The sequence below is a fragment of the Myxocyprinus asiaticus genome, chromosome 13 (assembly GCF_019703515.2).
Source record: "Myxocyprinus asiaticus isolate MX2 ecotype Aquarium Trade chromosome 13, UBuf_Myxa_2, whole genome shotgun sequence".
In the NCBI taxonomy this organism is placed as follows: Eukaryota; Metazoa; Chordata; class Actinopteri; order Cypriniformes; family Catostomidae; genus Myxocyprinus; species Myxocyprinus asiaticus.
Genome location: NC_059356.1, coordinates 43,999,570 through 44,024,281, shown reverse-complemented (window position 1 = coordinate 44,024,281; position 24,712 = coordinate 43,999,570). Strand labels below are relative to the sequence as shown.

The 24,712-nt window shown below is 38.3% G+C and overlaps 1 protein-coding gene across 1 annotated transcript; it reads left to right on the top strand.

Annotated features, from left to right (window-relative positions):
• The first annotated feature begins 301 nt into the window (after positions 1-301).
• Positions 302-17,493, top strand: LOC127450254 (ankyrin repeat domain-containing protein 40-like). Its single transcript, XM_051714205.1, has 5 exons — positions 302-682; positions 3,664-3,812; positions 5,824-6,408; positions 8,777-8,958; positions 14,293-17,493. Exons 1-5 carry the CDS (start codon positions 549-551, stop codon positions 14,437-14,439), a joined length of 1,197 nt encoding a protein of 398 aa, XP_051570165.1. The 5' UTR covers positions 302-548; the 3' UTR covers positions 14,440-17,493.
• The last annotated feature ends 7,219 nt before the right edge of the window (positions 17,494-24,712 follow it).

Here is a 24,712-nt window from a genome sequence, read left to right as displayed (position 1 = left end):
TACACCAAAGAATACATGGTAAATATACAAAAAACATACTAGTACCATGTCAAAAAGCAACATGGTCTGCATGTATGTAAAGTTGTGTACTTGATGCAGTTGCTCTTATCTGAATTTCAATAAATCGGTCTATTCACCCATTTGCACAGAGTCTTCAATATAGGTTTTTTAGTGGTACTTTGTACTTCGAAACTCTTATCTTAGTTCTACAAAGGTTTTATAACAAGTTTCTATCACTGAAGTGTTAAGTCGGAACCAAAGATCATGATCTGAAGGAGTTACAGCGAAAATCGCCCCCAATATGAGAGGTGCAGCAGCAACGAGTGGATTGCAGTAGTCGGCGAAAGATTATTCGAACACAACCTAACACACAATTCATATCGAAAGACTTTAAATACATTCCCTTTTTATTCTCTTTCGAAAATCATCCAGAACAGGCAACAGCTTTGCCCTCGACAGAGCAAACTGAGTGTCTTATTTTTGTCTAGAGCCATAAAGCACAGTGTGTCAGTTCGTATGAAGCTTTTTTGTCCATAAAGACTTGAATAATGTCAACGACATCGCTGGACAAAGAGCTGCAAGAGCGTCTGAGAGAGGCCAGTGCCATCGGGGACATTGATGAAGTGAAGACTTTAGTGGAGAGCGGAGTGAACGTCAACTCACAGAATGAGATTAACGGATGGTACGTATAAGCATGCACTGAACAGATGGGCAAATTTTCTTTCATTTTGCATATATGCGCATACAGTTCTTGTATGCATGTTTCTTCCAGGATCGAATTCACATTTAGAGAGCTGTTAAGCATTGGCAATTGATCCTCTAGCAGTGACATAAATCCAAGGATTGTAAAGACATCTGTGTAATTACAGGATCTGTTACCAGGGGGCGCTGTTTCAGTGCATCTACAGTAGAATGCATCAAGTCTTTAGTCTTGTAACTGTAGGCCCCCTCACTTATCTAACACATCTCAACTCATTAGTAGAGTGCTTCATGGCTGTGTTCAGAATGGCATACTACTTTTACTATTTGTGTAGTATGCAGAATTTATACTGTGCACAGTATGCACATTTTCAGTGTGCATGCATGAAAAATGCATTTGCAATAATGTGCAGTATACAACCGTGCATGCTGCGCTACATACTGTATCCTACAAATGCAATATTCTCGACTTGACCTTTTATTTTTAGTGCGATGGATGAACTTTGCCATTTTAACTGTATACTGCCGAACATATTTTTCTTGACTTATTTGATTGGACTGCATAATGCGCACTGTTTCACATACTCTGGCGGCCAAAAGTTTGGAATAATGTACAGAGTTTGCTCTTATGGAAAGAAATTGGTACTTTTATTCACCAAAGTGGCATTCAACTGATCACAGTCTCCACGTGCAGCAATGACAGCTTTGCAGATCCTTGGCATTCTAGCTGTCAGTTTGTCCAGATACTCAGGTGACAATTCACCCCACGCTTCCTGTAGCACTTGCCATAGATGTGGCTGTCGGGCACTTCACATGCACCTTACAGTCTAACTGATCCCACAAAAGCTCAATGGGGTTAAGATCCATAACACTCTTTTCCAATTATCTGTTGTCCAATGTCTGTTTCTTTGCCCACTCTAACCTTTACTTTTTGTTTTTCTGTTTCAAAAGTGACTTTATCTTTGCAATTCTTCCCATAAGGCCTGCAAAATTAAATGGAGAAAAAAAACAAATAATATTAAAAATAAAATAAAATGCACATTTTGTCCCATTGAAATGCCCACAAGACAGTAAAACATTGATTTTGAAATTTTGTAAATTTACTAATATTACAAATTTATTCAATTAAAATACTCTGACAGTGGGAATGAGTTAGAAATTCTTTCATGGTTTCTTTTCAACAGAATCTAACTGATTCTAACAAACAAAGCCTTTTTTAAACTAGTTTAATCACACACACTAGGGGTTTTCATAGAGGTTTTAAACAAATAATCAATGCAGAATCCACGACCCAGCCCACGCTTCTCACAGCGCTGTTTATGGATGCGTTCCATTCTGAAGTGATCATCCCTATGCCCTATTCCCTTTGAAGACTTTACCAACCTGTGAGAGCTTTGAAAGGCTAAAAGGTGTGGGGCTCAAAAATAAGGATAATTCGTTACTCACTTTTTAAGTCATTTTTTATTGGAAATTCAGTTTTATACGATCTTACTATCATGCTGCTGAATATCAAAGTGCCCTTTGGAGGGTGATTTTTGCCATTTGGAACGCAGTCTATTATGATTCGAACGGCTGAGAGCTCAAGACAGTCCACGTGTAAACGTGCTCTGCGCTGATCTGTCGATTGAGCAGCGGTGATTGATCCGGATAGAGCTGTTTCGTTTTGCTTTTGGGCCATTTGCCCTTCATACGCGACAAAAAATGACAGTGCATAATCAGAGAGTCGGCCAAATTTGTAATCGTACCAGTGCGACCTCTTGCAAAGTTTAATCGCACTGTTAGGAAAAATGGTCGCTAAAATTGCTGCAGAGTACGTTTGGCGTACTAAGTTGGCAACAATTGCACTGATTGGTGGAGCCTTTCTCTTGAGGATCATGGGTAGTGTAGTTTTCACCAGGAATTTGGCTATTTAACAAAATTTCTGAAAAATGAAGTCAAAATAATGCAGACTGCAGGCTTCAACAGAAGTGGATACCCTCAATTAACAACCTTGGAGCTCATGGTAGGTCTGTCTATAAAAGTTTATACATTATCTGTAAAAATGCATTTGCCTAAACCAGACTGTTGATATGGTAGAAATGGTAAGAATAGTATGGTAGTATGCAATTCCAAATGTAGCCACATTCTTGAACCTGCACATTTGAATCATTTTCCTTATCAGATACACCTATTTGAACTTGTTAGCTTATTAGTACATGCTCCATGACCTGAATTGGGTGTTAAATAAGGGGGAGACACCTAAAATGCAGATTGCTTTGGTTCCCCCGATTGAGAAACACTGGAATAAACTCTTGATTACCGCATGATTAGGGCAGGTGGAAATTACTTGCAGTTGATAACAGCCCTTTTTCTATCACATCATCTAGCTTGGCAGCATTCCTGAGATGCTTTTTAGACAGCTTGCCTTTAGGAACATCCTGAAATACACGAAGAAGCTCCCTGACTTCTCGCCGAGTGTTGATATTTGTTGAGCAACTGACTGGAGGTGTTAAATGTGTTCTGACATTGGTGCTGCCAGCCATAGACTGTTTTGCTCTAGCAATGCCTGAATGCAGTAAAACTAGTTTGACTTGCAGATAAACACCTGATTTCCATGAATGCAGTGGGCTTCTGTTTTTAAAGGCGATCTGCCGCTTATTTGTTCGATTAATCAGATAAAGAAGTCACCTTTTAGAGACATGTTATTTTATTATTTATCTTGTCCAATGCCCTCTTTCAAACTATTATCTATTTGCAAATTGAAAACAAAAACAGAAAAATAGTGTACGTTATTGACGTGTGCAAACTGAGCACAGAACCAACTAATCAATAATGACATTTGTTAACTAGCCTATTTATAATATTTTTTATTTTTTTCTTTATCAATTGAATCATTAGCTGTTGCAGCCCTACTGTAGTTTGCATATTTCAGTGGAAAATGGTGCATTTCACTTGTTTGACATTATATATTCCCTGTTAAATCAGGACATGTTTGCATTGGGCCTGTAAAAGAAACCACAAACAGGTAGTGGCCTATCTTTTGAACGCTGGAGCCGACAAAGACATTCTAACTGCGAAAGAGGAGTTAGCCGTTCAACTCACATCGAAGCCTGAAATCAGAAGACTACTTGGAGGTATGTTTTCAACTTAGAACTTCTTACGTTGGCTCCACTTTTCTAAATGTAACTCCACATAGAAAGCTTCCATGCTACATCCACCAAACTCGGTACAGTCCTACAGCCTGTTCTAACTTGGTGTGCTCTGTCTTTTCTTACGGACTGAACTTGCCATTTTCCTGTAGCCTTCAATCAAATATCTCTGAATCCTAATTGAAAATGAAAGCTCCACGAAGCTTGGTCAGAGACTATTAAGCGGGTCACTTCTGTTAAAATGAATGGGAGAAATTGGAATGCCCAATGGATGTAGAGAGGAAATCCCACCCTAAAGGTAAAAGAGCCAATCACCTTTTAGATACAGACATCGTCTGCCAATCAACTCGAGAACGTGCATGCGCATTAGCTATACAAGCCAGGAAAAATTCGTTTTTTAGTGTGATCTGAGGTAAAGAAGCACAATTTATCATACCAGTGTTGTCAGATTTTAGTGCTGATTTGAATCTTGACCAACCGTTTTGGAGATTTCCCCATTCAAGTAGATAGGTGCTGCACTGTCATGCTGCCTGTTTACATAGAAAATAGCTTCCAGAGAGCGTTCCAAAGATGGCGGCCAAGTGACCTGACTTGCTCAAAAGACTTTGGCTTGGTGGAACAGACTTTCAGCATGTTCTGGCATAACAGTATTTATTATTTCTAATTGATCAGACTGCTACCGTATTCCTGTAGCGGACAATCAAATATTCCAAAAGTTTCCTAGACTTACACTGATGGAATATTATGAGTCTGGCACAGATGGTTTGTGATTTCAAACTCCAGCTGTCAAACAGTTCAAATTTAAACAAACAAATCTTTCTGCAGATTGGTAGCTGTGTCCCAAATGACGCACTATATACTGTGCACTTACAATATACACTGTGCCCTCAGCCAAGTAGTGTATGAATTTTCAAAGTGTAGTATAGTTCCATGCAATGTGTTGCTGCTAGCTTTAGCACGTTAGCCAACCTCAGTTCAACACTTTTATCTCAAACGTGTGGTGATGGTAAAGCGTTCAACTTACATTTGTAAGGTCTTTACTGAAGTTTTGCTAGTTGCTACATTCTTCATTACAGTTGTTTTGTCAGACCAGAATCGCTGCCAGGGAACTCTGTCTTTTCCGCTACAAGGCAAGTCGTGAGTGCTGAGTGCTTGAAGTGTCCAACACTTTAAAGAAGTTCATCATTCGGGTAGTCGTAATACACCTCTTTTTGTTGCTTTTTGTTGCAGTGTTATCATACTACTAGCACAACTTACACCACAAAGTAGTGTAGTGCAGAAGCGTGCGGTTTGGGACGCACCTGGTATCTATTTGACCATCTAGCAACCACCCAGAACACCTTAGCAACCCAAGTCTCTAGCAACTTCCTACTCAAATATAACACCTTAGTACCTGCCTAGCAATGCCCTAGCAGCCACCTAAACAACTTAGCAACACCCTAGCAGCAACAAAGCTTTCAAATTTCAAATCTCTTTTAACTGCCCAAGTATTCAAAATACATAAGGCAAAGAGCATGCTTTCATGCATGTTCTTCCACCGATTATGCTTAAGTTGACAACGTGTAAGGTAATGTACACAGCTTAAACAGATTTCCTTTATCAGGGTAAAGTCGTAAACGGTTAAGCAAAAAGCAATCAGCACAGGTAGATTTTTACCCATTGTCCCAATTTTGCTCTGCATTTAAACACCTTACTGGCGTTCTTACCAGCTTATCCAGTAGGCACATGCCTGTTTACGTTTTGTCATCAAAAGCAGAAAATAATCTGATGATTCCTAATGTCATGTAAATATGATTTTCTTGCATTGTCAAAGTTTTTGCATAAGCTGATTTTTGGTAGTTATCAGCATACTGATGTGCATGTAAACGTACCCAAGACTTTTTCAAGCCAACTTTTCTGCTTCTGTTATTATTTTGGTAACCAAAGCCAAATTAAACTGAATGACCACCTTCCTAGTCCCTATGCTGTCATGTCCATACTTATTGTCTCTCTTCAGTGGAAGAAGAATACGTGCCTGAGGTTAAGGAGCCTGAGCTGCCGATCATTCCAAACTATCTTTCCAACCCGCCCTTCCTGTACAGCAAGGTGGATAATGATAATCTGAGCATAGCACAGCATGTGTCGCAAAACGGCACCAACAATCACTCTGAGCTTCTGGAGTCTGAACCAGCTACTTTGTCCCCAACACAAGAGCGGCAACTTCCACCTCAACATCAACAGCCCAAGAGCCTTTACACGGACACCCAGAGCCAGCAAGAGTTGCCCTACATCCCTGTTATGGAGCACAATGGCATGGTACCAAACCTGGTGGTCAATGGCACCCTGCCCATGGAGCTCTCCACAGACACTCATCACACCAATCACTGCGAGTTTTCTCATCCTCATACTATAGCACAGAATGGCCCAGTGTGTCCCACGCTTTCTTCTCCCAGCGGGACCACCGGTCAGCCGCAGGTTCCCAACGCCACCATCACCTGCCAGCAGTCAGTCCCGCAGCAGATCAACTGCTCCCAGCTCGGTGGCTCTATGCCTGCCTTCCAACCCTTCTTTTTCACCAGCACTTTTCCAGTCAATGTACAAGGTACAGTGCAAGCTTGTTAAAGTGATTGTTTACCCAAACATTAAACTTTTCATTATTTTCTCAGCCTCTTGTTGTTCAAAACTTGCATGACTTTCTTCTGTGGAACACAAAAGGAGATGTTATGGGGAATGTTTGCCTCAGTCACCATTCACTTTATTCCATCTTTTTTCCAAGTGTGACTAATACTGTACATTCTGCCTAACATCTCCTCTGACTGTTTGAAAGAAAGAGACAGTCAGATGGCTTTGGAACATCATGAAGGTGATTTTTGGGTGAACAATACCTTTTTTTTTTTTTTTTTTTTTGTGGTCATGGTGGAGTATCTGGCCAAGCCAGATTTGTTTACACTATTTGTTTTCCTAATTTTTCAATTGTTTGAAAGATAATCGAAGTAAAACTTGTACTGTAAAACCTCCTTTACTTTAAATGGGCGATTCTCATGAATCTATCAAGAAAATGTTAGTTTTTTACATTAAATAAATATGACAAAATATAAAATTATATTTAGCATAAAGACAATGAAGCCTACATTTAGGACTATTAATTGTGACATTATTTTCAGGACGCTTAAGCACAGTTTACCCTCCAATTCTCATTACCGTAATGCTTCAGGATGTTTGACTTTTACATTTCCCATTGTGTTCAATGGGAATTCTCATTACCATAACACAGTCATGTTTTTACTGTATTACAATAAGAATATGCTGTTTTACAATTATTTTCTTGATTAAAATCAGTGAAAATTAAAGGCAGTGCCAAGGGAGAACTACTATAATGTATAAATACTTGGAAATAATATATAATTTTTTCCATGTTGCGGTAATGAGAATTGGGGATTAATATCTGCATGTCATGAATATGATGTAAATGTTAATGTCCTAACAATAGGCCTTATTTTCTATCTGCAAAATATAATTTCTTAGTTGTTTCTTTTGGTTTTGAAGTAAAATAGGACCAGAGCATTGACAAGTTTCGTCAGAATCACCCAAAGAGGGGATGTTCAATTTTATTATGCTTGTGTAGATCTACCTTCCTGAAAAGTTCTTCAATGGTCTTCGGGATTACTTAAAATTACAGCTATTGTGTTTGATTAGAGTTGGAAACAATGCTGCACCTGGTAAATTCCTAATTCCGAGTTCCTAATTCCGAGTAGTCAGTCGTTATTTCGATGTGTCGTGCAATCAGGTTAGAAGTAGCCAAAAAGCGACCTGGCAAAAGCTCTTATTCCTGTTATACTAGTCGATAAGCATAGATGAATAACCCTGCATCACAGAACATATATGATTTGTGTATGGTATCTAATAGTTATAGGCTTATATACAGAATATTGGCTTGGCCAATTAATTGGCTTATATTTGGCCATTTTGAGACCATCCATTTTCGCTTGGCCAATTAGCAGAGGTGTTACCTTCCCCATACATCAGTTTCAAACAGATTATCGGTTTTCTGCCAATACCCTTGTCGAAGAATAACACACAATTTCTGTTTTCTGTGTATTATGTATATATCTGCCACCCTGATCTACTGCACAGTTGCCTTCTGCCATATTTGATGTTGACATGCCCATTTCAACATCACAATTTGGTTAACGTAGAGAATTAATATGCTGTGTCCGAATATCCATACTTCTCTACCTTATAGTATGCCAAAAACAGTATGCCAATGGAGTAGTATGTCCGAATCCACAGTATTCATGAAGCAGTAAGCGAGAAGTACCCGGATGACCTACTATTTCCGGTGAGATTCTGAAGTGTGGATCGACTGGACACTTTACGATCCCATAATCAAATAAATAATAAAAATAATAAAAGCTGAGGCGACATCACGTTCAAAATACTGGATTTAAAAGAACGGCTGTGAATCTGTGAGTTGGACAGTGTGCTATATATACCAAGATAATTGTTCCCTGTGCTTAAATGGTGCTTGTTTAATAAAACCAGAGCAGATAGTTTTCGCGTTTGTTTTCACAAGACAATGCCACATACCCGGAAGAAGTATGTCCGAAATCTGTTCATACTACTCGCATGCATACCTAAAAGAATGTACTGCTTTGCAGGCAGATTAATGCGTCCTTCAACAAATACAGTATATACTGTGACAGTATGCGGTTTAGGACGCAGCAATAGAGTTTCCTCACTGGTAAATGATTAGATTGGTCTTTCATGTGCATGTAACTCGTAATTACGATATTTCTGCCTTCACTTAAAGGCTTTGTAAACTCTGCGGGAAGATAGACCTCCAGGAGCTATTTTGAGTCATCCTGCTCTAAATGTAGAGTACATCCACCAGACATACTGGTTTGAAGAATTTGAAAGGGCTCCCTTAAGATTTTATCAGTCATAATGTCTATCTTTCCATCTCCTCTCAGAGCTAGTCCTGAAGGTGCGGATCCAGAACACTAACGTGAGAGAGAACGACTTCATCGAGGTGGAACTGGACAGGCAGGAGCTGACATACCGCGCGCTCCTCCGCGTCTGCTGCCGTGAGCTGGATATCAGCGCCGAACACGTGGAGAAGATCCGTAAGCTGCCCAACACCATGCTCAGAAAGGTGAGGCCTGAGCTTATAAAAGGCATAGTTCACTCAGATATGAAAATTATGTCATTATTTACTCACCTTTGTGTCGTTTCAAACCCGTATGGCTTTGTCTTAAATGGAGCCATTTTCTCCAGAGTTATAGTTGCTCAGTGTTTATAACAGACAGTGAAAGGTACAAAAGCCTGAGGCAAGGGTTCTCTCTAAGTGGATTGAGTAGGACAGCTCCACTGCATCATGGGAAAATCACTACTGCCATGTCTAGTGGTATACACAGATCCACCTCTGATTTGCTTGCTCAAAAATTTGGTCTCTCTTTTGTCAAAAATAGTGTAGCCATTTTCAAAAATGTAGCTTTTACAATAACAAGCTACATTTTCCCATGTTTAGTTGAGATGCAATGTGATAAAATGCTGATAATACACTGGTTTTTTTATGTTACGTTGTTTGTGCGCACATCTTTGCAGCTGAGCAAGCTCTATAATCATGTCTGAAATGCTGAAATTGTAATGGTGATTTTGTTTTTATTAAAACTAACAGACTGACTTAAAATTGACTTGCAAACTATTTGCCTTCATTGAATTATTGGTACTTTTAAAATAGTTACTTTTAAAGTACTTTTAAAGATTTTTCACTCAAAAAAAAATTAAATAATAATTAGTCTATTTTAAAGATTTACGCATTTCAATTTCCATCAAAATTCCAACAAAATTCCATCAGATTAAATTGTGTCATTTAAAAAAAATTAAATTCATAAAATGTTTTATATTTAGTTATTATATTTGATTAAAGATTACTTCAGTTCGATGGAATTTTGTTATGAAATTGAAATGCGTACATCTTAAAATTATTTTTTGAGTGTACTGTTTACTTAATGTATAGATTTTTACTGTTATAGTCGTTCAATCTTAAACTACAAAAATTACTAAATTACAAATTAATCTGTTTAAAACTATGATCATTTATACAGAGGAAAAAACAAACATAAACCATTTCATTGTTTATTGTGTGAAAATGATATTTATACAAATGTTTATCACTGTCCCACAGTTGGGCCGTCATTTCCACCACACCAAACAATTTTCCCCAATAATACTTTTTTAAAAGTTAGTGTTCTTGTTAACCAATTTGACAAAATCTCAGTGAACAGCATGCTTGAGGGGAAATATGATCAAGTGATGTTTGAAGAAAACAAATAAAGGTAAATATCACTTGTGAGCAGAATGTTTTAATAGAGCGTCATTTCCGATCAAGCTGTAATTTTGTCAAATTATGCAAAAATTGTGATTAATATTATTTTACTGTGAGTGTGTTGAGGATACTTCAAATGTTAGCAATGAAATTTGCCTTATCAAGACAAAGCAAGTGGCCAGATTTTATTTCAAAACATTAAAAATGTAATTTCCATCACAAAATTCTGTTAAACCCAATATAGCAAGGACGCGGGAACTGGGAGTGCTGGGGGTGCTGCATTACCCCTGTTGACATAGGACTGTAAATGCAACACAAACATAGGGCTGGGCAAAAGGACGATGTTAATCACGAGGCTGAATCCAGCTTCTTATTAGACGATATGAAATGAGAAAACGGTTGGGAAATGACACACAATGGAGCTGGAAGGTCACCAAATATATTAAATAGTAGCCCAGTGTTTGAAATGAGCACCCGCAGCCGCGAACCGCCAAATGCCTGTTTCATGCAGTGGTGTATAATTTTGCTTATCTTCCAGTCACTGTGGCGGTCAACCTGCAAGACGTTTCGGAGTGACACATGACAAGAAATGCTGTTAGACATAGTCACACTAGAAGAAACACTTTATTTCAATTTTAAGAACAGATGACAGAAAAGACATTAATGAACATGTCTGATTTGCTGTTTGTTCAGAGGCATGAAGAACGAGCGAATCTCGTGGAATACGCAAATGTAGAGTTCTCACTCCTTTTCTGTTTCAGTTGTCTGAAAACTGTTTGCAAGAATAGTGTTGTCTATGAGAATGCTGTAAATGACATAAGACATTCTCAGGAGGTGCTCAGAATTACATTCGCTTTATTTCCACGGAAAGGTTCAAACGTAACATGCATTGTGAACGCAACTCTGCAAGTTCACACATTTTAAAATAATACAAAAACACCTTGAACCTAAAATTGCTTTATGTCTCAGTTGTCATAATTATGTTTACATTTATACTTTTTTTTTTAGATCTTAATTTGTATAAGTTATTTTCCACCTGTTGTTGTGGATGAATACTTGATTGCGTTATGGCAAATGAGAGGTGGTTTAATATACGAATGTTTTTACATCTTTTTTTTAATTGCTTTTTCATTAGTTTGAAGTGCAATTTGAATTTAGAAATATCTTTGGATGAAGTTTTCATGTTTCAGTAAATTAATTTTGAGAGCAAAATCAATAAAGGAAAAATATTACATATACCCTAAGCAGTGGGGGCGGGGGCCTTGACGATGTAATCGGATATCGCAATATTTTTTATACAAATATTGTTAACATTTCTTGCATATCGCCCAGCAGTTTAAAAAAAAAAAAAATCATTACATTTTTGTTACGTCACGCCCCAGTCTATGGTTGGGGAGGAGTAACAAAAAGGTTGGAGTTCCCTTCTCCCGTCCCAGCACTCAAAAATAAGTCAACTTTTAAAATCAAATAATACTTTTATTTAGTTCAAGAAACAGAAAAATAAGTATCAAAGGCTTCAGGAGGGGGCAAGGCCAAAACAACAAACAAAAGTACAATTACTAGTGGCAAGTCAGAACTAACTTACCTAACAAAGAAAATGCAAATAAAATAAAACATAAATTTACCCTAGCTCCCTCACTAGTTAAACACAGGATAAAATACAAGAATAAACAAAATGGCACCCACCTCCCTACAACTTCCATATCATTTTACTATTTACAGTATATACAAAAATGAGATCCCCCTCATTTATCAAGAGAAACAAGTTACCAACAACACAGTAACTTGCAAATACAACTATTAACTGCTACAACAATTTGTAGCCACAACACTGTGCAGCAACACATGCACACCAACAACCGTCTGGAATGAGGGACGGGAAGATCTGCCTGGGCTTTATCCTGCTTTCCTCTCCCCATCAACCAATCCCGACAGAGGAGTGATTGGCAATCTTTATTGCAGACACCTAGATGTTGAGCAGCCTGCAAGGGAGAGAGAGAGAAAGAGAGGGAGAGACAACAAAAGAAAAACAGCACAAAGTAGGCAAAATCTCAGTTGCAAAAAGGCTAAAGCCATACATCCACTGATGTAATTAAACAAACAAAAGATCACAAATAAAAATACACTTAAAATACGTCCAGGGACGTAACAATTTTACACTTTCCGTAAAGGGGGAAAATAAAAGCTCATTTTTTGGCTAGCGTTTCAATTAATAAGCTTGCATTTTGAGTTGTGTTTTGTATATGATTCCTTCATACATTTATGCAATAACTTCATTTGGTAGGTGTACATTTACTCAATTGTCTTTTCGAAGGAACACGTTCAGTAAGGCATTTAAATATAACTTAAGCAGGCTATAAACCTATGATTTTATTAAATAGTTTTCATTTGACATTTTATGATTTCTTTCTAAGAAATGGGATTAGCGCATCATATCTTTCCTCTTGATTGCCACACACACGTGTCACCCTGGCGCAGGAGATGAACTGTAGCTAGACGTTTGATGGCGCAAAACCGAATTTCTGATTTTGTGTGTGTGTGTGTGTGTGATCATGATCATCCAAATCAAAATCTCCCAAACATAATTGACATTCAGACCCTAATGATTGAATTAATCTGCTTCACCCACGGTGTACTGTAAGGTAGGCACCTTTTTTTTTTTTTTTTTTTTTTTTTTTTTTTTTATCTATTCCTATTTTGTTTATTTCCAAAAACAGCCCACCAGTCATTTTTAAATAGCATATTTTGTGACTTCCAGTGTTAAGGTGGAACATTAGGCTACGTCACAAGTGCTTGATGTTTCACTATGTCAAAAATGTAACACATAATATATATTCAAATGAACTAGCGTGCAATATGTTCGTTTGTTCTGCTTCGTGGAGTTCTGATGTGTTTTATGTGTGTGTGTTGTTTTTTACGATGTGGTATTACATTGAGTAATGGCGTCTCCAAAACTTCAAAACTTAATTAAGTTCACTTAACTAGTTGTTCATATAGAATGAACTTATTTAAGTTAAGGTAAGTTGGTGCAAGGAGACTTAACTCTGATTTGCTATTAACTGTATATATTGTTGTTTCTACTTAATAATTATAGTTGAATTGAATTACATTTAAATTCATACAATAACACAGATTATTACAGATTCTAGGTCAGTCGATTTATAAACGTAATTTTCCACTGAAATGCACATACCTGTATTTCAGTTGCACATACATAAGGTGAGGTGATAAAGTGTTTACAGGGTCCAACTTGACCAAAAAGGACACAGATCACCCTAATGGTGACATCACACGAAACAACGATTTGCAACAAAACAATATAATTAATACTACAAAAAAGCTAAAACCTCTAAAAATTCGTAATAACAATTATTTTAATGCAATGCTTTGACCAAGGAAACATAATTAAATATTTAAATCCCAAAGGATTATGGGTATTCCCCATAACCTCAATTTTGTACTCAATCGATATAGGGTTAGGGTTAACCTAACCCTAAACACTTAAAAAGTCTATGGATTTTTAAGATAAGTTAAAGGAACATAGATATTTGAGTTATGAGCCCAAAACTTGACATTTCAAGTAATGTTTAATTAAGACAACTTGATTTTTCCAGTAATAACAAGAGTGGGGCTTGGGTAGCTCAGCAAGTAAAGACACCTGGAGTTGCAAGTTCGAATCCAGGGCGTGCTGAGTGACTCCAGTCAGGCTTCCTATGCAACCAATTGGCCCAGTTGCTAGGGTGGGTAGAGTCACTTTGGGGTAACCTCCTCGTGGTCGCTATAATGTGGTTCTCGCTCTCAGTGTGGCATGTGGTGAGTTGTGCGTGGATGCTGCGTAGAATAGCGTGAAGCCTCCACACGCACTAGGTCTCCGCGGTAACACGCTCAACAAGCCACGTGATAAGATGCACAGATTGACGGTCTCAGACCTGAGGCAACGGAGATTCGTCCTCCGCCACCCAGATTGAGGCGAGTCACTACACCACCACGAGGACTTAAAGTGCATTGGGAATTGGGCATACCAAATTGGGGAGAAAAGGGGAGAAAATCCAAAAAAAAAAAAAAAGTAATAACAGTAGGTTTTACAGTGTACATTTTCAAAGTTGCTTCCCCAACACTGGTCTCTCTTTCTCTCTAATAAGCTTCTTCATTTGGCAGGATAAAGATGTGGCACGGCTACAGGACTTTCAGGAGTTGGAGGTGGTGCTGGAGAAAACGGAAGGCTTGTCGCTGTTCTCCGGGGGTCAGGGAGGACTGACCGATAGGCCCTGCTACAACATGAAGGCCTCCAGGCTCACCTACTAGCTTCACAGTAGTGCCAGCATAGGGCATGCTGACTCGCTGTCCATCTGGGACTGTCTTACTCATTTTGGATCCCAAAGCAAGCTCCCATCTTTCGCCCTTTTGGGTCGGAAAACCATTCAAGTACATAATAACATATTAGCCTTATTCCTCCTCTCCAAGTTTACATATTCCCCTTACTCATTAAAATATGTATCTTTAGTGCCTCCTCCTCCAGTGTAACCATAGACATTTTGATTTTCAGTCTTAAAAAGCTTTGCCAGGTTCAACTCTTGAGAGGCTTTGAGAAAATCACCTCTCATCGCTTGAGTTGATATTTAAATACATTCAGCTCATGATTGGAGCTGGGAACATATTCAAATCCACCCATCTGCATAGTGTTGTTCCATGGCGTTTGTTCAGATCTGTCTCACTGCCTTGCCTTCATATCGGGTCACTGTGTAAGAGTAGGTGCGTTCGGTCACTTCTGATTGGTTGATTGAACATCCAGCCCACAATGCATACACAATACTCACCTATTTTAAGAGTGTTGTCATAAATGCTGCCAAAGCACTCGTTCAATTATTTCAACTTGTAAAACACTTTTAAAATGGTTTTTTGGGTTTTATGCTTGCATTGACTGGAAGAAGCCACAATTTAAATATATATTCCATATATATACAGACATGCTTCGAAATGAAGAAACATTTTGTTGCCAGACAACTCTGTGCTCTTTAACAACAACAACAACAAAATCTGGGGAAAGCTTTCTTTTTATTTAACCATTTCGAATTTCAGTGCTGTATTTCAAATGCTGTTTTATCAGTCATTGTAAGCCAAATAACTTGTTCTACAAACTCTTCTATATACTGTAAGCATGGGCTGTTGGGAATAGACTGTATGATCTTGTATGAAGGCAACATTTCCCTTGTTTCTCTTGAACTAAAAAATGTAGCACAAGCTTTCTTATATTCCCCATAGGAGGTGTTTAATTGGAGATATTTATCCACAAAGAGCTTCCATTGGTTCTCATATTGAATTCCATTGAGAAGGTTTGGCGCTTTGAATTTAATTTAAGATATGTAATACTGACATTTGTTAAGCAGGATCTCTATTTAAGGTAGCCCAGTAATAGTAGTGCCATTTTATGAAATACAATAGGTTTGGATAACTAAAGACTTTGGGCAAATGCTTGAGGTTTGATTTAGAGGAGATGCATAAACACTACGTGGTTGTAAATTAGCCTTTTGACTCGATAGAGGTTGTGTTACTGTGAGAACAATACTCTGAAGTCATAATTTCTAAAGATTTGTCTACTAAGGAATTGGTTTTAGTTTTGTTGGAGGGTTTGTTTAACCAAGCATATTATCATTAAACATTTGTTAATGTTATTGTTGTTCAAACTTAACATTAGCCCCTTGAAAAGACATTGCTAAATTATTTACTTTTCTAATTGTGCAATTTTTTTTAGTGTGATATATGCTAAATACTAGAATTTGAGGATTAAAAGAAGTATTATACACTTCAGTTTAAATGAAACAATCTGTCTCTCTAATTATTATTTTTTTATTATTATTATTGTAAAAGGCACAGCAAAGAAAAACGGCCCTGGCCCTTTATAGGTTTTTTTTTTTTTTACCTTCGAAGGAGGCAGGTTTAAAAGTTCAGGAGTTAGTATACAAATTAGAAAAGCGCTTGACCATATTCTAATTTGTCATGTTCTTGAAATCATTGAGAGCCAGATATTTTACATGTTCCATGTGATGCAACAGGTGTCTTTTGTTTTTCTGGTGTTTGCTAAAGAAAAAATACAGACTATATTACTCCTTTGATAAGCATGGGACAAAGTTATCCATATCTTTGCTTCCTGAATTTAACTGCATATGGAGAGACCATCTTTATTGGAACAAAACACTAATCCATTGCACCATGCCATTGCAAACCCTCACCAATAGAGGACAGTCTTGGTAAAAGATGAGACCACAGACAGCACTATGCTTCCTGTAGGAGGAAAAGTGTTTTTCCACACCATTACACTCAGTAGACCTCTGCTGGAGCTTGTGTAGGGTCTATACAGCACTTCAGAGTTTTTGGCCCTGACTATGCAGCATTCCAAAGACGTTTCATAATGACTTAAAATCCATTTAGCTGTTTTTTCCCATCTTTGTTGCAGGGCTGATGTATGGTATTTTTAATGGACCTTATACCGCAGTCCCTTAAATCACGGCCATCTTGATCCAAGATCAGCTTCTATGGTCTGGCTCAAAAAGCTATGGCATGTATTAGGAAAAAGAAGGAATAAAGGATATGATCTTTCAGGGCATAGATGCAACTCAAAGTTTCATTCAAATTATGGAAACAATAAAACATGGGTTCCGTCAATGAAATGTAGATTAATCTTCAGTTGTCAGACAAGCCAGTCTAGGACAAGCTGAAAATTGCAATTATATTGCTAATATAAAGTGCAATTATAACATTTTTAATTAGGCAAACTGTATTTAATGTATTGGAACATTCGCTATCACAGACACCGGGTTAATCATTTATATATATATAATAATTTTATTTAATTATTACTGTGATACATACATTTTAGAAATTAAAATAAGTTAGTGTGCAATTTGAGTCTTTTGCTTAAGGTGTGTTGGCCTTCTTTATAGGAATGTTCTGAGTTCAATACAAGTTAAGCTCAATCAACATTTGTGGAATAATGTCAGTCACCACAAAATATTATTTGACTCACCCTTCGTCATTTTAGGGTTTACTAGTGTGTCATGTAGTCATGGCAACGTAGTTTTAAAATTGGATATAATTTTACACTAAAAATGTTATTAGGTAAGAGATAACGTACTGTCAGCCGGTTGTTATCGCAAAATAAACCCCGACAGGGTGATCATGGTTCTCATATCAGCCTGAAGGGGTTTATTTTGTGATAACCGGCTGACAGTACATTATCCCACTTATAACATGGCTATTAACCAAATAAATGAATACATGAAAATATTGATTTGCGTTGGAATTTTGTAATTATGTGAGAAGAAATAAATCACTGAACAACTGAAATCCATCTTTCCATGTTTATTTTGTAACCGTCTGACTACCCATTATGCATCTTATTACAGTACTACTTGCCATAAAATAAATGCACATGAAACATTGATTTGAGTTGAAATGATTTTATTAGCTTACTTGTAGAGATCACACAGTGATCCGAGAAGTAGGAACGATGACTCGCAATACCCGGATGAGCGGTCTGAATACATGGATTGTTACTGAGTAATATCAGACCGCTGGATGGCACTATTGACCAATCAGAATAGAGTATTCCAGAGAGCCATGTAACAAGCTAATTTATCAAACTAAAATCATGTTAACAAGTATATTGTTTACGTCTTGTGGATATACCTTTGAAACAGTACGTTTTTATATGTTTACGATTTGGTCCCATTCACTTCCATTGTAAGTGCCTCACTGTAACCCAGATTTTTGCTTTTTTTTTTTTTTTTTTTTAAGAAAAGGATAGACAAGTCTAATTTCATTTTTTGTTGTAATCAACATTATGCCACAAATGCTGTCAGTTGAGCTTCATTTGTATTGACCATGGAATATTCCTTTAGAAGCAATACATTACAGAACAGATGTGCAAGTAATAAGAAGTTATCTTTAATATTACTTGGTTGCAGACCAAGTACCAATTTTCTTATGCAAGGCAAGTTTATTTATATAGCACATTTCACACACAATGGCAATTCAAAGTGCATTACATACGAATGATTAAAGATAAAACAATTAAGAACAAGAAATGAGGGGGGGGGAAAGTAATAAATAAATTAAAGAAATGATTTAAAAATCATTCAAATGAAATAAAAAAAAAAACAAAAAGGAAAAGAATACACAAAATACAATTATCCAGTGCAATCAGTGAGTGCAGCTCACAGTGCTTAGTTCGAAAATGCATAGCTAAAATGGATGTATTTTCAGTCTGGACTTGAATGTGGCTACTGTTGAAGCACATCTGACCTCTTCTGGATGCTGGTTCTAGCTGCAGGTGGCATAATAGCTAAACGCTGTTTCACCTTGTTTTGAGTGAACCCTCTGTATTTCTAACTGACTTGATCCTAATTATCTGAAAGGTCTGTTAGTTATATATTCAACAAGAAACTCTAGAATGCATTTAGGTCTTAGACCTTTGAGTGATTTATAAACTAGTAATAGTACCTTAAAATCAATTCTAAATGTATCTGGATGCTTCTGCAGTAGAGTGTGAATAGTCCACAGACATTTCTAAAAACTATTGTATTGAATTGTTATTCTTTGCAAGATTTGTGTCAAATAATGAAGAAACCCTGATGGAAGTTTTATTAAATCTTGTGGATTGGTTCCACCACAGCCGACCAGCTCGACCTCTTTGACCTCTTTCACTCAGTTGCACATTTTGAGGGACGGGAGCCCCACCCGTTGCAGGCCTCTTACATGAGACAAGAGGGAGCAAGACCCAGGAAATTACCCGAGATTTTTGTCCCCCTAATCCCTGAATCAATGGCTTGAATTTGTGCACGAACTTAGAAAAATTGTGAATGATCCAATGCAAACACAAAAAAATCCATTGTTGTCATGAAACTAAAGTAATATCCAAACAAAGGCCTACAAACTTTAAGATTTTTCACATGTGAACTTCTAAACAGTGGAGGTGGCATATCACATCTCTTACCCCTTATGGTGAAGCTAGTGTGAACTCTGTTTCTCTCTTGATTCCCAGCAAACACCTGCCTTCACAGTGGGTTCATCTGAAGACCAGACATCCAGCTGCACCTGGCAAATTATCCTTCTGCTCCACTGATCTGGGAGCAGCTATCCCTTATTAACCTCAATCAATAGCCATTCTAAGAGAAAGCCAACGTGATATGCAAAGATAAGCAGATAATCTGACAGGTTTCCCATTGAAGGATATTCAGTGATCAGCAGATCAGGTTGTCTTTAAAAGGCAAAGATCATTTGAGTAAATGGTAATAAAACAACATGAGTCATGACATCACACATGTACAGTATACATAATTGATAATGTACAATAGGCGGTCAATATGCGAAATACAGTAAATCTTGACAGGGTGATCAGGACCTCAATAAGAAGTATTTATTCAATTTAGTCTTAAAGTTGTAGAAAAAATTAAGTTTAATGGTCATTATATAAAAACATTTTAATGCTGTTAAGTATTCTATAGAGCTGTGAATGCCTACTCTAAAACAGTATGTGTTTTCATAATTAAATTGTTTATTTTTTTTTATTTTAATTTTTAATATTTAAGGAATGTTATGGGTTCGATACAAGTTTGAGCTCAGTCAACAGCATTTGTGTTGATTACCACAGAAAATATAGTAGTAAGACACTTACAATGGAAGTGAATGGGGCCAGTCATTAAACATTAAGATGCAGACTCTTTCAAAAGTATAGCCACAAGATGTAAACATTATACATGTTAACATGGTTTTAGTATGATAAAATTGCTTACAGGGTTTACTGCCTTTGCGTCGTCATGGCAACAAAGTTGTAATATTGTGTATAACTACACAGAAAAGTTTAGTAAGTGATTTTATCATACTAAAATCATGTTTACATGCATCTCCTTTATATCTTGTGGCTATACTTCTGAAACTGTGAGTATTTTAACATTAAAAAATTGGCCCCCATTTACTTCCAGTGTAAGTGCTATCTGTAACCCAGATTTTTGCTTTTTGTTTTAAGAAAAGGTGGGGCAAGTCGAAATGATTTTTATGGTAATCAACATTATGCCATAAATGCTGTCGATTGAGCTTAACTTGTACTGAACCCAGAACATTACTTTCATGTGACTGGAAGCAGTAAAAATAACTTTTTCAAATAGAATTGAAATGCTCTTTCCAAGATATATTGTAAATAAATGCAATGTCTATGAATATTGAATTGCTCATTAGAGGAGGAATATCAAAATTTTATTTTTCATTCCATTATTTAACGATACATAACTGTCTGAATGAATCAACCACATCCCATGCATTATAATTATATTTTTTATGTTTTGTTGTTGTACTGGTGTGCCTATTTTTCTAAAATAGTTGATATTTTGTCTAAAGCACAGTATGACAGAGGAAATTTGTGTACGGACCACATTTTTTAAAAGGAAAACAGATCCCATGTGTCCTCCAGATGTTGTAGCAGATATTCTGCGCCTCGGGAGCAAGACGCCTCTTGCATAAGAAGAACCTGCTGTGTTGAGAATTGATGGTGACATTGAATCACTGGTAACCTTCTGTGTGTGTGAGGGGGGCGCTGCTTTCTGGACATTGTCTAACCTCCGAGTATAAAACGAAGCTTAACTCACTGCTGTGGTTCCTCTTTTGTCTGAGTGTCACACAAGATAATGAGCTTATGAGTGATCATAACATGTTCATTAAATCAATGACCCCTCATGCAGGTGGGAAGCCCATGCATATAGAAAGTGTTAATACCTTCCAAAATCCATTCAAACAAAAGATTCATATTACGTGGAAGAGCCGTTAAATCGTTCCTCTATTGTGGTGCACGGATTTGGTGCAAGTGGTAAGTGGTTTAAATTGAAATGGAGAACGCTGCTTTTTTCTGTCATTTTATAGTGTCACTTTCACGGTCATATGAAAGCTGGATTTGATCTACTGTTGACTATCCAGATTTTATGCGACTGCATTTGATGCAGGTGAAGTTGCAGCTGAAGGTTCTCAAAGAGTTGAAAGATAGAGTTTAGGTCATCTTGTTTAACCATACTAAAACAAGCCATATGTTATTTGTTTACCCTTAAGGAAACAGTTTACAGCTGTGTTCCCTTATTTCAGCATGATTTAAAGTATTATTCCAGAATCAATACAAGTTAAAGGGATAGTGTCACAGTTTGCAGTAGAGGCAGGACCCAAACGCAGAGTAAAAAAACAACAGGGAATTTATTTAAACAAAAATAGTAAAAACAAACATAAACTACCCTGTCGGGGAAAACACAGTACAACGCTGGAAGCCCACTGAAGCTGGGCTAGGGGCAGATGAACTGTATCCAGGACCGACCGGAACCGACAGGACAGACTACGCACAGGAACTACAAACAAGAAAGACACGAAACACAAAACAAGATGAACTGGCACTGGACTGCACACACAAGGAAACTAAAATAGGGGGAGAAATCAAACAGGTTAACAAGTAGGGCAGGTGTAACAGATTAACTAATAATGGGCAAACAAGGAGGCGGGGTATGATGCAACACTGAGAGACACGTGGCAATTAGTGATGGGTCGTTCATGAACGATTCGTTCATTTTGAACTAATCTTTTATGTGACTCAGAAGAACGAGTAGTCTCAGAGAGTGATTCGTTCATTTTGTTTTGGCCGCGCACGTGCATTGCGCAACCTCCGTTCGTTTGTTACGTGAAAACCGCATAGGCGCTGTACAGGAAACAGAAATGATTAGTTCACCTTTCAACTCTTTTGGTCCGAATCGTTCATTCTTTTGTAACGTGACAGTCGTATATGCTATGCATTGCTCACACAGGAATCAGAAATGATTAGTTCACCTCTCGAGTCTTCTGGTCCAAGTCGTTCGTTCTTTTGTCACGTGACAGCCGTTTACGCTATGTATTGCTCACACAGGAAACAGAAATTATTAGTTCACCTCTCGAGTCTTCTGGACCGAGTCGTTCGTTCTTTTGTCGTGGCTGTCATGTGACAAAAGAACGAACGATTCGGACAAGAAGATTCCAGAGGTGAACTAATCATTTGTTTCTCATAATTTGTCTTTGGCTGCATTATCAATTTTTCCTTATTGGGACTATAATCAAAGTTTGCGTAAGTAGAGGTGTTGGGGGGGATTTGGCTATTGAAAATGTAACATTTTAATTTAATTCTGCTCAAATGAACGAAATGAACTAAATGACTTGAAAAAAGATTCGTTCATTTTGCTGAACGAGACTCAGAGATTCAAGTCAGTAAAATTATCCGATCTTCCCATCACTAGTGGCAATGAAGGAACAAAACAAAGCCACGTACTCTCACAAGACACAGACAACCGAATGGCACTAGCGCATATCGCCAAGACAATTGGCAACATGCACTTATGCCAACTGACAGATAGGATGAGAGAATGCACGGCAACGCAAACAAAGCAATGCCAAGCATTCCCACACTAGACAAAACCTGAGCGTACATCGTGAGGCAAACACCACGCGATGCATGCAACAGGTGACAAAACGAGACAGGACACCTGTGCGAGAGTTCGGCCACAAATAAACCTGACATCTCAGACCAGAGTGACCGAACCTCAGCACAATGTGAAGACAGATTGCCACCCGGGCATGCAGCGCAAAGCGAGCGCAACACGAAGCGCACCTGCGGTCACGAGAGACAAACTATTGGCACGAGTGCATGCCACCAAGATGACAAGCACAATGCACTCATGCCAATAATAGACCAGACATGGAGCATGAGTGTTCGGATCCCGACACCAAAACCAAACCAGACATGGAAGTCAGGATCCAGACACCATGCTCTGGACATGAAACAAGACCGACCGAAGAGCGCACAGCAGGGAAACCACAACCGAAGCCATGCGCTCACACAAAGACAGAAACCGAAGCAAGACAGACATAGAACAATGATGTCACGATCCTGTCACACAAAAATCGAGACTGACAGATTGAAAGGATCGTGACATCATTGTTCTATGTCTGTCTTGTTTCGGTTTCTGTCTTTGTGTGAGCGCATGGCTTCGGTTGTGGTTTTCCCTGCTGTGCGCTCTTCGGTCGGTCTTGTTTCCATCTCTGCAGCATGCTCTCCACCTCCACAATGCAGCAGACATGGTCCACCAGATCCCAAAAAGAAAAAAAAAATCTCACCCAGCTCCTCGAGACTGTGTGGTCTGTCCAGTCCCGACAGAATAAGATGTTTGAGACAGGTCTCATCATAGAACCACCTGTGGGGCTCTCAGACCAACTCCTTAGCATAGATGCCAAAGCCGTGTCCATTCTGTGAAATCTTACCCAAGGTGTACTATGAGAGACCTGCTCCTTCTGGCCGGGAATTGGGTAGAGAATAATGTCCATACCTACTCTGCTGGCTCCAAATTGGCCAGTTTATAATGTCACAGTTTGCAGTAGAGGCAGGACCCAAACGTAGAGTGAAAAAACAAAGGGGAATTTATTTAACCAGTAATAGCAAAAACAAACTTAAACTACCCCACAGGGGAAAACACAATACAACGCTGGAAGCCCACTGAAGCTGGGATGGGGGCAGATGAACTGTATCCAGGACCGACCGGAACTGACAGGACAGACTAGGCACAGGAACTAGGAACAAGAAAGACACGAAACAAGACGAACTGGCACTGGACAGCACACACAAGGAAACTAAAATAGGGGAAGAAATCAAACAGGTTAACAAGGAGGGCAGGTGTAACAGATTATCTAATAAGGCAAACAAGGAAGCAGGGTATGACACAAGACTGAGAGACACGTGGCAATACAGAAATAAAACAAAGCCACTTGCTCTCACAAGACACAGACACCCGAATGGCACAATAGCATATCGCCAAAAATAGGCAACATGCGCTCATGCTAACCGACAGATAGGACGAGAGAATGCACGGCAATGCTAACAAAGCAATGCCGTGCATTCCCACACGAGACAAAACTGAACCTCAGCACAACGTGAAGACAGATCGCGACCCGGGCGCAAAGCGAGCGCAACGCGAAGCGCATCCGTGGTCGCGAGAGACAGACACAAACTATTGGCGCGAGTGCATGCTGCCAAGATGACATAAGCTCAATGCACTCACACCAATAAAAGACAAGACATGGAGCATGAGTGTTCAGATCCCAACATTAAAACCGAAACCGAACCAGACAGGGAAGTCAGGATCCACCATGCTCCAGATATGAAACAAGACCAACCAAAGAGCGCACAGCAGGGCGCTCACACAAAGACAGAAACTGAAACAAGATAGACATAGAACAATGATGTCATAATCCTGTCACACAAAAACTCAGACTGACAGAGTGACAGGATCCTGTGAGATAGTTCACCCAAAAATGAAAATTCTCTCATTATTTACTCACCCTCATGCCATCCCAGATGTGTATGATATTCATATAAAAGAAACAGATAAAAATTGAAGTACTTTTGTACTCTAAATTTCACCTTTTTGTAAAGTTATATACAATTTTACAACTTCATTGCCATGACGACGTTACACAATAACCCTAAAACGACTGCAAAAACTATTTTAACCATTTTAAAGCTCAAATT